Source organism: Asterias rubens, chromosome 3, assembly GCF_902459465.1.
Source record: "Asterias rubens chromosome 3, eAstRub1.3, whole genome shotgun sequence".
Classification (NCBI taxonomy): Eukaryota; Metazoa; Echinodermata; class Asteroidea; order Forcipulatida; family Asteriidae; genus Asterias; species Asterias rubens.
The window spans coordinates 12,092,879-12,106,365 of record NC_047064.1 but is presented as its reverse complement, the minus strand read 5'-3'; the positions used below and the strand labels follow the sequence as shown (position 1 = coordinate 12,106,365).

Here is a 13,487-nt window from a genome sequence, read left to right as displayed (position 1 = left end):
ACCAAAATAATGACAGAATCACAACTATGTTACATAATGGGAGACAATGTGTTTTTTGAAGGAGGCTTTGAATCGACCAACAGAGGACTGCGAGCGAATTTGCCTATCAATTGAATTCCAGAGGCGGGGCCCATGATAGCGAAGAGTGTTCATTGTGTAAGAAGTACGTGCAAAAGGGATATAGAGATTGTTATAGGAGCGTGTGTTATAAAGGTGCGTGTTGCCGACAGAAGGAAAGTAATTGGAGAAAGTGTGGGGCAGAAGATTTTTTGTGTATTTGAACATGAAAATGGCTGTTTGAAGTTTGTTGATATCCATGAGTGTGAGTGTGTTCAAGTTAGCAAACAAGGGCGCGGTATGGTCACGACGATGAGACATAGAAGCGATACGGATAGCCCTTTTTGGGATTAAGAACAGAGAATGAAGTTTGCTAGTGCTTGAATGAGCCCAAACAATATTACAATAGTTAAGATAGGGAAGAATAAGAGTGTTGTAGAGAGAAAGTAATGTGTGTGTGGGAAGAAAGGAACGAAGCTTAGACAAAACGCCTGTGTTGCGAGAAACAATTTTCGAAACAGAGGATATGTGATCTTTCCAGGTCAGCTTATCATCAATTAAAACTCCTAAAAACTTTGTCGAGTGAACCTGTTCGATTGGAGTATCGTTAATACTGATGGTGAAGTTGTCGTTAGCATTGCGAGTCCTGCTGATAAACATGTATTTGGTCTTGCTCGAATTGAGTGACAGCTTATTAGATCTAAACCAAGACGAGGCCAGACTTAGTTCCCTGTTGATAATATTGCTTAAAGAAGCTATATTAGAGTGAGAAAAAAGGATAGTGGTATCATCAGCAAATAGAATAAAAGACAAGACGGATGAACAATGATAAAGATCATTTACATACAAAAGGAACAGTATCTATCTGGTGATCAGCAGCTCACCATGGCAGCTTCGCTGTTCTAGTTCTTAGAGTCACCTGGAAGTGGTATTTTTTCAAAATAAAGCTTTTGTCACCAAGATATGTGTTTTGATGAGTGGAATGTGAATAAACAGTTAACTAAGGTTCTAAAAAATTAGTTCTCATTTTATTTACAAATGGAAGAGTAGACCCCGACCCATAGGGTGCTGTTCATGACGTCAATCATGGCGCGATATTTGAAGAGAAAATGTGTAGTCAGGCCCTGTACACCACGTCTGGGTACCTGATCAGTACATGTAGTACAGAACTACATGTACGCTCACGGAGCAGACAGCACGCACTATGGCTGCTGTGTATGCGAACGGTCCACTCGGATTATCCTGCACAGTGAATCACTAACTACAAACCTACCCTAAAAGTTCAAACTTACCCAAATTGTTTACGTTTGGTATACGCTCCTCTAGGTTTGTCACGTCTTTCAGGTACCTTCTTTGACTTCCCACTCTGGAAAAGTTGTTGGGATGGCATCAAGTTTTAGAATAACCTTTATCTTCATGTCAAATGTGTGGTTTATTCCGGATTCGAAGCACAACGGCTCAAAGTGTTCTCTGCACAGTGCTGAAAAAGACGTCGGACTGGACCACTATTGCTCTTGTGAGTCTGACTTTCGGGCCCACAACCGCCCATACTTGGGATCTGCTGGAAACACATGCAACCTGACCCCATCTTTAGTTGTTTTGCTGCATCCAGCAGCAATACACCTGGTCTGCATTGCCGAAAAAGTGAAAAAAATAAATATAAAATTACAAAGCGTACAAACTCACGACTCGGATTGTACATGTACTTTGCACGTGTGTTTTCTCAGTCTGCCCCGATTGACGTCACAAAAGGGGTAGGCGGAGTCAGCCCCCAAACAATTTTATCTATTTTTAAACATATAAATCGTGACAAACAATTACTAAAAAAATTGTTTTATTGTTCATAAGAATATATACTCTTATGTTTGTAAGAAAAAAAATTCTATTTCCAGGTGACTTTAATTGGAAAATGTTTTTGTAAATTGAAAGATAGCACATTTTCAGCTATGTTTTGTTGCACTTCATGCTTTCTTTCATTTTGAAAAGACTGTAATTTTTAAGTTGAACTACTTAGTTAAGTTGGTGGTGAATCTACCCTCAGCTGTAGACTATTGTTACAAATATACACTTAAGTGTACATTCGTAACAAATCTACTGTAAAGTGTAGATTCGGAAAAACAATCTACACTTTCAACAGTAGAGACAACGTTACAGAAATAGTTTAAGAGGTGAGAATAGATGTATTAAACATGAAATCCCTCCTAATTTAGGTCAAACTGTTGACATGTATTGTTTACTGTTATCTCTTTCTTTTGAAGTTTCTAAAAAGGTAAAGAAAGACAAGCTTGGCAACAACTCCCCAAGAAGATCAAAGGGAAAGTTCAGCAGTAAATTTGGTAAGCTTTTAATTTTATTTTTTGTGGTAATGACAGTATGAATTGCACTATGATATTGAGTGTTAAAATAATGGAATAATGCTTGCCTAGTTGTGTGACAAAGGTAGTCAATAGGCCTGGGGAATTTACCACTCGGTTAGTCTCGCAGGGATGCCAGTTTTCCGGCTAATGCCGGCATTCCAGTTTTTTCAAATTTTCCCCGATTTTTTCCACCGCTCTGTGTTTCATCTGGCCGGGAAAAATAAAAAAAAAAAAAAAAAAATTCCGGCGCTCCATATTTCATCTGGCCGGAGGACATAATAAAATAATATGTGCCGTCAACTCGCTGTCAACTCAACCACTACTCAGATAGCAGGTATGAACTAGTCTTGACCCAAGGCCTCAGTGATCAATTAACATAAAGTGCAGTACATACTACACATGTGCAGTACCAAACATTCACGCCTTGGGGGGCGGTGACGCAGCCCCTTTTCTACAATTTGTTTTTTCAGGCTCTGAAGGAAAGAGTCACTGGCATTCCCTGGTCATGCTATAAAAATGCACAGCTTTTTAACATAATGAAAGACTCATGACACAAAGTATTGGTTGTTCGCTGTCTAGCACAGACAGGGTCAAAATGTATTTCTCTCAATTTTACTCTTTTGTTCAACAGAAAACATTTCAACAATGAAAGGGGTCAGCCAACTCAAAAGGTTACAACAAAAGTGGACAAAATGCCACTACACACAATTCTTTCCCTCCAGTGATAATTATTGGAGGAACTTCCTGATGTCTACCAGGAATCCAAGAATTATTCAATTCAAATAAATGAAATTCAAATAAGTTCGCCGCGGACTTACAAAACATTGCATCCCAATAAACGGCTTTGGAAGTGTCTACCCCAAAGCACTGACTCCACCGGGTGTCCATTACCGGTGAAGTCAAAGGGACCTGGCAATCAAAACAAGCATGCACATGAGATTTAATGGCTGACACCTTAATTCTTGTCTCTTGTTATAAGTACACAAGTATACATAATACATCACCTGCTCCGAGCGTCTGCCGAAGCATTTCTCACAGGAGTCTACATGAAAGAATCTATGAATTCAAGCTAATTATTTATATTTTATCATAATTTAAGTCAGTTTTTACCAACCACCTTTTTCCCACATCACTGGTTAGCATTGTAACTACATGTATTTTGCAGAGAAAAGCCTTAATTCAGATTTTAGTGTATCATCGTCGAGGGTGATATTCTCAATTGCTGATATAAATGTGTCCGAGGTGGGTGGGGAGAAAAATTATTGTGACCCTCTCTATCTGTTGCCGAGACAGAGAGTGAACTGCAACAATGCTTACCGAAGCGTTATCGACCACACACCGGTTGTGATTGGTCCTTCAAAATGATAGAACCTTTAAAACACGCATCATGATTGGTCCAAACCGTGCGTCTCCAAAACAAAGGAGACAATGAGGCCTAGGGGACCGGATCACTGTTTGCCGTGGATAAATGAATTTTTCTTCGATGCTCGAAATAAAACCAATGATGCATTGCGGTTTGTGTAACAATGGTAAAATTGTGGTTGAAATATATATTTTTCGCTGTAGCTCTAAGAGAAAAGTTGGTAAATTTACGCAAAAAAAAAAAATGAAGTTTGTGTTCACATGTAAGCACAGAGTGTTTCAGCTTTTAGTAGTTTTCTTTGCCACTGTAGAAGTTTTGTGGAAGTTTTGTGGTAAGAGTCAAGTGATTTTATAACTTTACCAACAATGCAAATTAGATTAGCCTGCAACTGCCGAGGCCTTAAATTATGGGAAAATTACTAGTTAATAATAATTAATATCTATTACTTACAACTTTAAGCAATGAGCAGGTTCTTCCCTGTGAGGGGCAAACACCACCAAGCCAAGTCCAAATCTGCTACATTGGCTAAGGAAAATAGTAGCAAAGAAAACTGCCTTAATAATCGAGAACCTTCTCTGACCAGAGCTGACGATGAAGTGGACAAGCATTTGCTATGCGCCCTTCGTTGTCGTTACACCTCAGCAGTTTTCAAAAGAAGAAGGGAACAAAAGCGTGCGTCTTTTGTGCACAAAGAAAGCTTTATTTATTCTTAAAGGAATTCACTACATTAGTCCCCTTCCAGATCACATGAGTTTTGACATGGGATCGGAAAATTAAATAAAATAAATAAATAAATGAAAGTAGTCCTTTAATATTTACAACTATGTGCGGGTTATTTACAAAATGCATCTAAATATCTACTTGGCAAGTGTACGCGCCTTCCTGAGCGAGTGTATCTTGTAGATTCATCTGGAATAGTGTTTGATGTAGAAGATGTTGGAGAACTGGAAGTGGTACTGTGGATTCGAAATCTGTATGTGCAACCTTCAACCTATCAATACTTTTTGAGTCATGTTTGCCGTTAACGTCAATGATAAAATATTTGTCCATTCTTTCGATGACATGAAATGGACCGTTGTACGGTGGTTGTAATGGCTTCTTGACGCGATCAACACGAATAAAAACATGTGTACAAGTAAGCAATTCTTTTGGAACATGACTTGAATGTTTAGAGTATCTAGGTTGTTTGGGTTGAAGTTCTGACATGTGCTGACGCAAACGGTCAACATAGTTACTTGGGTCAACAGATTCCAAATCCACAGACGGAATTACGAATTCTGAGGGTAGACTGAGTGTGGTACCATACACTAGTTCTGCTACACTGCAGCCTAAGTCAGTCTTAAGTGATGTTCGAATACTCAATAATATTAGTGATAAGGATTCTGTCCAGCGATTTGGTTCAGTCTGAGCTTTGAACGATGATTTAAGTTGTCTGTGAAATCGTTCTACCATTCCATTTGCTTGTGGATGGTATGATGTGGTGCGGGTTCGATTACAACCTAAAAGTTTTGATAGACTTTCAAAAAGCTTTGATTCAAATTGGCTACCTCTATCGGTAGTGATATTTGCTGGTACTCCGAAATTAGCAATCCAGCCATCAACGAATGCTCTTGCAACACTTTCGGCGGAAATATCAGAAATAGGAATTGCTTGAGGCCAACGGGTGAATCGATCAATACATGTGAGTAAATAAGTGAACCCACGAGATGGTGGTAATGGACCAACGATATCAATATGAACATGTTGTGTGTCAAACGTGTTGTGTGTCAAATGTACCTAACGGTGTCACTGAGTGGCGATGTACATTGAATGCAATTTCTGGTCCATGTTCTAACGTCTTTATTAATGGAAGGCCAGATGAATCTTTCAGTCTTGAGTCGTTGAGTAGCACAAATTCCTGGATGGGATATACTATGAATAGAATTAAATACATCACGCCGAAATTCTTTGGGTATGTAAGGACGTGGATAAGTAGTGGAAATATCACATGTTATAGTACCGTGGGTAGTGAAAAGTGGCAATTCTTTGAATTGAAGATTTGACGATATACGTAGCTTAATTAGCTCTTCGTCTGTCTTTTGTTTACTAGCAATTGCATCGAAATTCACTGCAGTGATTTGTGTTATCGTTTGAGTTACACTTTCAATTTGTAATCTGGAAAGTGCATCTGCTGCCCAATTTTCACTACCTTTCACGTACCGTATGTCTGTGATACGTAATCAAGGTGACGAATCTCTGTAGGTGAGAATCGGTCAGGTTTGGCCGAAAAAGAACATGTCAAGGGTTTGTGATCTGTTAAGATATAAAACTCTCGACCTTCTAACATATGTCTAAAATGTCGAATTGACAAATATACAGCTAGCAACTCTCGACCAAATGTACTATGTTTATAGTTTCTGCTGGCTGTAAACGCTATGTTTATAGTTTCTGCTGGCTGTAAACGCTTCGAAAAGAAAGCAATGGGCTTCATGACATTATTAACACATTGATGGAGTGCTCCTCCAACTGCTATGTTCGATGCATCAGTAATTAGACAAAGTGTAGCTTCTGAGTCGGGATGCATTAACAAAGTAGCTTTGGCTAGACTTGCTTTGGCTTTCTGAAAGGCTTGTAAAGCTGTATCAGGGAGTACAATTGATTGATTTTTTTATTTACCTTTCAACAGATCAGTCAGAGGTTGCAGAATCTCTGCACAGTCCGGTATAAACCGGCGGTAGAAATTAATCAACCCTAGAAATTCTCGTAACTTACGAATGGATTCAGGAATTGGGAAATCTTCAATGGCTTTGACTTTATTCATCAATGGTAAAATACCATTTCTGTCAATGTTGTGTCCTAGAAATTCCAATGAATTAGCGCCAAACTGACATTTTCCCGGACTGATTATTACTCCATAATCTCGCAAATGCTCAAAAACTTCTTTGAGGTGTTGTTGATGTTCTTCTTGGTCTACACTTGCTATTAATAGGTCGTCTATATAGGGCATATACAAAATCCAGTCCATGGAGTACTTGGTCAATGAACCTTTGGAAAGTTTGTGCAGCGTTTCTCAAACCAAATGGCATTCGAACGTATTCATAAAGACCAAAAGGTGTCGTGATGGCAGTTTTGGGAATATCTGATGGCTCAATAGGAATTTGGTGATAGGCCTTAACAAGATCGATTTTGGAAAAAATTGTCTTGCCTTGTAATGAAGCAGTGAAATCGTGGATATGTGGGATGGGGTACCGATCTGGAACTGTGATATTGTTCAATGAACGGTAATCACCACAAGGTCGCCAATCTCCCGTTTTCTTTGGGACCATGTGCAAACATGATGACCAAGCACTCTCAGATGGGCGAATTATGCCTAACTCTAACATATGATTGAATTCAGCCTTAGCAATTGGCAATTTATTTGGGGCAAGTTGCCGAGGTCTAGAAAACAGTGGTGGACCGGTTGTACGAATGTGGTGTGTAACAGTGTGCTTGATAGCAGTTTCATCAAAATTTTGCCTTGGAAACTGACTAAGCAAATAGAGAAAAACATTGTCTGTTTCGGGAATCGAAAACATTGGTTTTGGAGACAAAACTGATGTCTTGTTACCAGAAATTTCGAGTTCGTTTTGTGGATAAATCAGCCTATAGTTTTTTACGTCCACGACCAAGGAAAATTGCCTCAAAAAATCTGCACCTATAATCGGGAAGGGAACTTTAGCAATAATAAAAATCCATTTGTATGCTGGTCTTAATCCAATGTCAATTGTCATAGACTTTTCACCAAAGGTGGCAATAGTGGATTTGTTTACTGCTTGTAAAGTATAAGGACTTGAGTTCTTTTTGTCCGTTTTAGTTGGGGGTAACATGCTAACTTCGGCACCTGTGTCAATCAAAAATCTAGTACCACATATAAAAGAGACGATTTTGAGGATTGCCAGACACACTTGTCGCCTTAAGTTGCTGGCGTTCTAGTTTTCCTGAGTTTGTGCATTCTCAAGAAAACTACATGGTTTTACACACTAATGTACCTTGTTACCAAATCACCAATGATACCAGCATTCTGTACTAACTCGTTCTTGGTTCGGCTTTGATCTACTGCGTGAACGAGAGGCATTTCGTGAACGGCGCTCTTGGGAACTTCCACGATTGTCGTATGATCTAGAGTGTGGGCTGATGGACTCACTGGTAACTAGATTTTGAACCAACATGGTTAATTGTGAAACCTGTGATTGAAGTTCACCTAAGCGAGAATCAAATGACTGCGGCACACTCGTAAGTTGAGTAGCTGCGGCACCTACATTGACAGTGGACACCGAATGTGGAACTGCTACTTCTAGAATCTTGTCTGCAATGAGAGCCAATTGTTCTAGGTCAAGAGCATCACTAGAGGAAGCCAAAATGAGTTGCACATTTTGTGGCAACCGTTGCAAAAATAACTGCCTAAGAATTTTGTCTTCCAAGTTGTTTTCGCCAAGCAACTGTTTCATACGACGTAGGAGTTGGGATGGTTTTTATCTCCCAGTTCTTAAGAGATTAGTAGCTGGTGTAGTCTTTTTTGTTCAGACTCTGAGGTACATCTTACTAGTTCTATCTTGAGGTTATCATATGGATTTTCAGCAGGTGGGGAAATTAACAAATCTCTAACTTTCTGTGCAATTTCGGGTTGCAATGATGAAACAACATATGAGCATTTGGTCAACTGACTAGTGATCTGCCGAGTCTGAAACTGAGCCTCTACTTGAGCAAACCAAATAATCGGGTCATTTCGCCAAAATGGCGGCAATTTTAGGCTTACAGCCGCGAGTGGCTCAGTTTTAACCAGTGGATCAGTAGGCATGATAAATCAAATGTACTTTACTTAAAAATGGCGAGTCTGGAAAATCACTTCAGTTTTTACAAAGTAGTGTGGTCAAAATCAAACGACTTGTTCATTTCCAAAAACAAGCGCTGTTTTAGTTTGGAGTCGCCATGCAAACCGTCATATAAATGGGCAAAGTGGTTTCTTTTGCTACTTGTAGTTTTTCCACGTCTTGTTCTCTTTTCAACTTTACGTACTGTATTGTGCCAGGACAATGATCTCACCCTGTGGAATGCTAATGTGTGAAATAATCTTCTTGTTAACCTCATCTATAATAGAGTCGTGATTATGCTGAAACTTTTGAATGTCGGCCTCTGGAATGATTGGCACATGTAGCTTTTTGCTGGTTTGAAATTTAGCAAACGAGGCGGGAGGAATAGTGGTAAAAGTTACCAGGGTATTTGCTCTCGCCGTTAAAATGGGGTTCTCAAAATTACTCAGTTCTTGAAATAAGCTCTCTGATGTATGGTTAGAAGATTTCAATACACGGTACTCATGTGCTAAATCATATACAAATGTAGTGAGGTCATTAATGCCGGCTGCTAGGCGTACAACCACAATGTCCTTAGCACCGTATGAACTCAGTCTATGAATGGTAGGTCCTACCAAGTTATAAATTTTGGCACCACGTAAAGTAATAAAGTCTATTGTAAAATGAAATGCCTTATCTTTAGGCTTAGAATACTTGGAAAACTTATTTCCTCTAGAATCAGCAACAAACAGAAATCTTATCATAATACTGTAAATGTTCAATTTCGGGGTCACCAGTTTTTGTGGTAAGAGTCAAGTAATTTTATAACTTTACCAACAATGCAAATTAGATTGGCCTGCAACTGCCGAGGCCTTAAATTATGGGAAAATGCCTGCAACTGCCTAGGCGGGGTAATTACTAGTTAATAATAATTAATATCTACTACTTACAACTTTAACCAATGAGCAGGTTCTTCCCTGTGTGGGGCAAACACAAAAACATTTTAGAAACGGGAAAAAATAACACATTGTTACCATGTAAGAACTGTGGTCTATGTTTCTGTTAATGTTTTGTCTACACTGCAGTTTAAAGTCTGTTAACACTCGTGCTTTTCTTTTCGTAGCGCCGTTTTCTGATGGGTGGCCCAAAATCCGGACAATTTTCCTCGTTTTTTCCTGCGATCCGCTCACATGCCTGAATGTTATTATTATATTCAGCAATTCAGAAAGAGAATTTGTATTTAAATTATTACATTGCAGTAATTCAGAATGTAAATTCTGCTTCATTTTTATTATTTTTGTATTATTTATTAATTAACATTGTTTCATCTCAAACAGCATGCAAAAGAAAGATAAAATTCCTTTGTGCTGGTTGTCACAGTCAACCTCGGGCGAATGTAATGCAAAAGACACTTGGTAATCTTGAATGAAAGCCTGTTAGACAAAAATATTGTATTTACAATTATTTACTTTTTATTACTACTACTGAGGAAAATGACCCATTTCTGGATTCTGTACAATAAATAATTTTCTTCAATTCTGCTGAAATTAATAAATGAACTCAAAACACTTAGGAACTGCTTGATTCGTCCCAATTTCATCAAATAAAAATGATCCAAGTCAAAAACGTTTGATTATGATTCCCTGAAATTTTGTGACATCACACCCCAGAACTAAAGCTGAGTCTCCTTACACAATACTCTTTATTTTATATATAAAAAGGTACTTTAACAAATATTCTTCTCTGACTTTTACAACGCTTAGCTTTTTGCGTCTTATTGACACCCAACTTACCCCAAAGTCAATTAAATGTATCCAAATCAAATCAATCAAAAGTTAATCAAATTTACACAAAACCAGTCCCACTCCAATTTTCAACTTCAATTCCAACTCCAAAAGAAATTTTCAAAATATTTGGTGAATATGATTGGCCCACCAAACGTCCAATGGTTAAACTTGTCCTTCAGTACAACTACAGTATCTTGCTCCACTCTTCCCCAAACAATGTATGTAGGCACGTTTTATAAACTCTCCGGCTTTCCTTTTTGTTTGTCTCAGAACTTCAATAAACACATCTCACTCTTATGAGAGGGTATCTAGTCACTTTAAACTTTTAGGAGAGGGTTAGATTTCTACTAAAAAAATACAATTAGACTTGATTGCATTTGTACACAGCTTCAAAAAGTCCATTTAAAAAAGTTTTCAACCTGCGGCTAGAAGGCGCTTTTGTGTTCTGTGACATCATCAGTATTTTTTTTACTGCCCATCCTTGCCAGACACTAATATCATTGAAAGCAAGTTCATTCATTTTGCCACTTTTGAATTACATGGCACTTCTGGTTTTGACCGGAAGTAGAGGTCATGTGAGGTCACGTACGCAAAAGACCTAATTTATCCCTACCCAATCCCGCAAACAGAAACCTACGGTCTCTTGTGGCTAATTTGATATTGATTTTCAAATCGTTAAAATAAAAATCTTTAATGACGACATCAAACAATTGCTCAAAACAACAGCCTGAATTATCTGTTAGCAGCGAAATTGCAGCAACAAAAACCCAACCTCAATGGTTATATTTCTGTCCTTTTAATCTGTGTATCGTTGTAATTGTTTTTAACTACTAATTGTTTTGTTCTTGTATGTGCCAATGGAAGCTAAATTTCTCTGTTTGTTATAATACAATAAAACGCAAAAAATAGTTAATGGCCTGACGTTTCGACCCTAGCAGAGTCTTTCTCGAAGGCTAAATGACAACACAACAAACATGAACAGGTAACTAAGTGAAACATAAGCAGTGAAGTGGAAATACATGAATGGGGTTAGAAAGCATACATAAAAAAGCAGGGGGTAAACAATGAATAGGGGGACAAACAAGGGGGGGGGGGTGAAGGGAAGGGGCTGGCTTGACCACAAGCAAGAATATGGAAACACAAAGGACAACATCAAGGGTGGTGAGGTTGGGTAAAAAGTAATTTATTCTAGTGAATGAGGCTCAGGCTAAAAGGCTATGGGGAAAAAAAGGAGACGGCAAAACAAAAGGTTTATTAGTCGTTTCCTTCTTGGATGTTCAGACCATGGGGTTGAATGGTCTGGAGGCGTCTAATCCAGAGTTTCTCCCTACTCAAACGCACAGTCTCTCTGTGGTTGCCTAGTGCCTCTATGCCCTGTAAGATCATGTCAGAAATGGAGTGATTAGGAAGATTGAAGTGATGACCTACAGGTGTATCTAGCTTTTGGGTCTTGACTGTAGATCTGTGGCCGTAGAAACGCCTCTTGAGTGTAGTTCTTGTTTCACCTATATATTGAACACCACAGACTCTGCAAGATATGAGATAAATGAGATTAGTGGTGGTGCAGGTGACATGACCCCTTGTCTTATGGGTGGTACCGCCGGTGTTACTGGTGAAGGAGTCCGATTCCCTGATGTGTTGTCTACAGACGATGCATTTGGAGATGTTGGAACACCTAAAAGTTCCCTGTGGTAGAGGGGGATTAACATCATCATTAATGGGAGGGACTTCTGCTCGGACAATGAGATCCCTGAGACTTGGTGGGCGTCTGTAGGCAACTATGGGTTCTTCCTGCACAGCACGTTGAAGTCGATCTGATGTGTGAAGAATATGATGGTTAGAACTGGTTATTTTACGAATGGGAGGAAGTGAGGGGTGGAAAGTGACAACAAAAGGAACTTTCCCCGTAGGACTCTGTTGTTTCTTTGGTCCTTTGGAAAGTACTGACTCCCTAGAACGAGCCTTGACTTTCTGGATAGCTCGATGGACTGCTAGAGAGCTATGACCCCTGGAAACAAGGTGTTTCTTAAGTTCCTGTGAGTGGTGGATAAAATCAGAATCATTAGAACAGATTCGACGGAGTCTGAGGGCCTGGCTGTAGGCTATGCTGGTTTTGCAGTGTCGGGGGTGACAGCTAGTGGAATGTAGGTATTGGTGTTTATCTGTGGGTTTAACGAAGAGATCTGTGGTTAAGCCTACATCCGTCTTGAGAACCTTGACATCCAGAAAGTGTGTATCCTTGGTTGAGTATTCGCTCGTGAATTTGATGGTCCTGTGGAAGGAATTTATGTGATTAATGAAAGCTTTGAGGCTTGCTTCATCGCTTGTCCAGATGAAAAAGATGTCATCGATATAGCGCCACCAGACCCAGGGACGGCAAGGGGCTGATGCCAACATGCGCTGTTCAAGATGGCTCATGAAAAGGCACGCCATTGATGGTGCCATACGTGTGCCCATTGCAGTACCCTGTACCTGTAGGAAATTCTTACCCATGAAAGAAAAGTTGTTTTTTGTTAGAACATGTTGCATGAGACAAGGGGTCATGTCACCTGCACCACCACTAATCTCATTTATCTCATATCTTGCAGAGTCTGTGGTGTTCAATATATAGGTGAAACAAGAACTACACTCAAGAGGCGTTTCTACGGCCACAGATCTACAGTCAAGACCCAAAAGCTAGATACACCTGTAGGTCATCACTTCAATCTTCCTAATCACTCCATTTCTGACATGATCTTACAGGGCATAGAGGCACTAGGCAACCACAGAGAGACTGTGCGTTTGAGTAGGGAGAAACTCTGGATTAGACGCCTCCAGACCATTCAACCCCATGGTCTGAACATCCAAGAAGGAAACGACTAATAAACCTTTTGTTTTGCCGTCTCCTTTTTTTCCCCATAGCCTTTTAGCCTGAGCCTCATTCACTAGAATAAATTACTTTTTACCCAACCTCACCACCCTTGATGTTGTCCTTTGTGTTTCCATATTCTTGCTTGTGGTCAAGCCAGCCCCTTCCCTTCACCCCCCCCCCCTTGTTTGTCCCCCTATTCATTGTTTACCCCCTGCTTTTTTATGTATGCTTTCTAACCCCATTCATGTATTTCCACTTCACTGC

At 39.5% G+C, this 13,487-nt stretch overlaps 1 protein-coding gene across 1 annotated transcript in view; it reads left to right on the top strand.

Moving 5' to 3' along the window:
- LOC117288074 (ataxin-7-like protein 3) overlaps positions 1–6,483 on the top strand; it is a 67,718-nt gene extending 61,235 nt beyond the window's left edge. The window contains exons 6-7 of the mRNA XM_033768770.1: positions 2,316–2,393; positions 6,443–6,483. Coding sequence (XP_033624661.1) covers positions 2,316–2,393; positions 6,443–6,483 — 119 coding nt within the window. The remainder of the gene's footprint in view (positions 1–2,315; positions 2,394–6,442) is intronic.
- Positions 6,484–13,487: the final 7,004 nt, after the last annotated feature.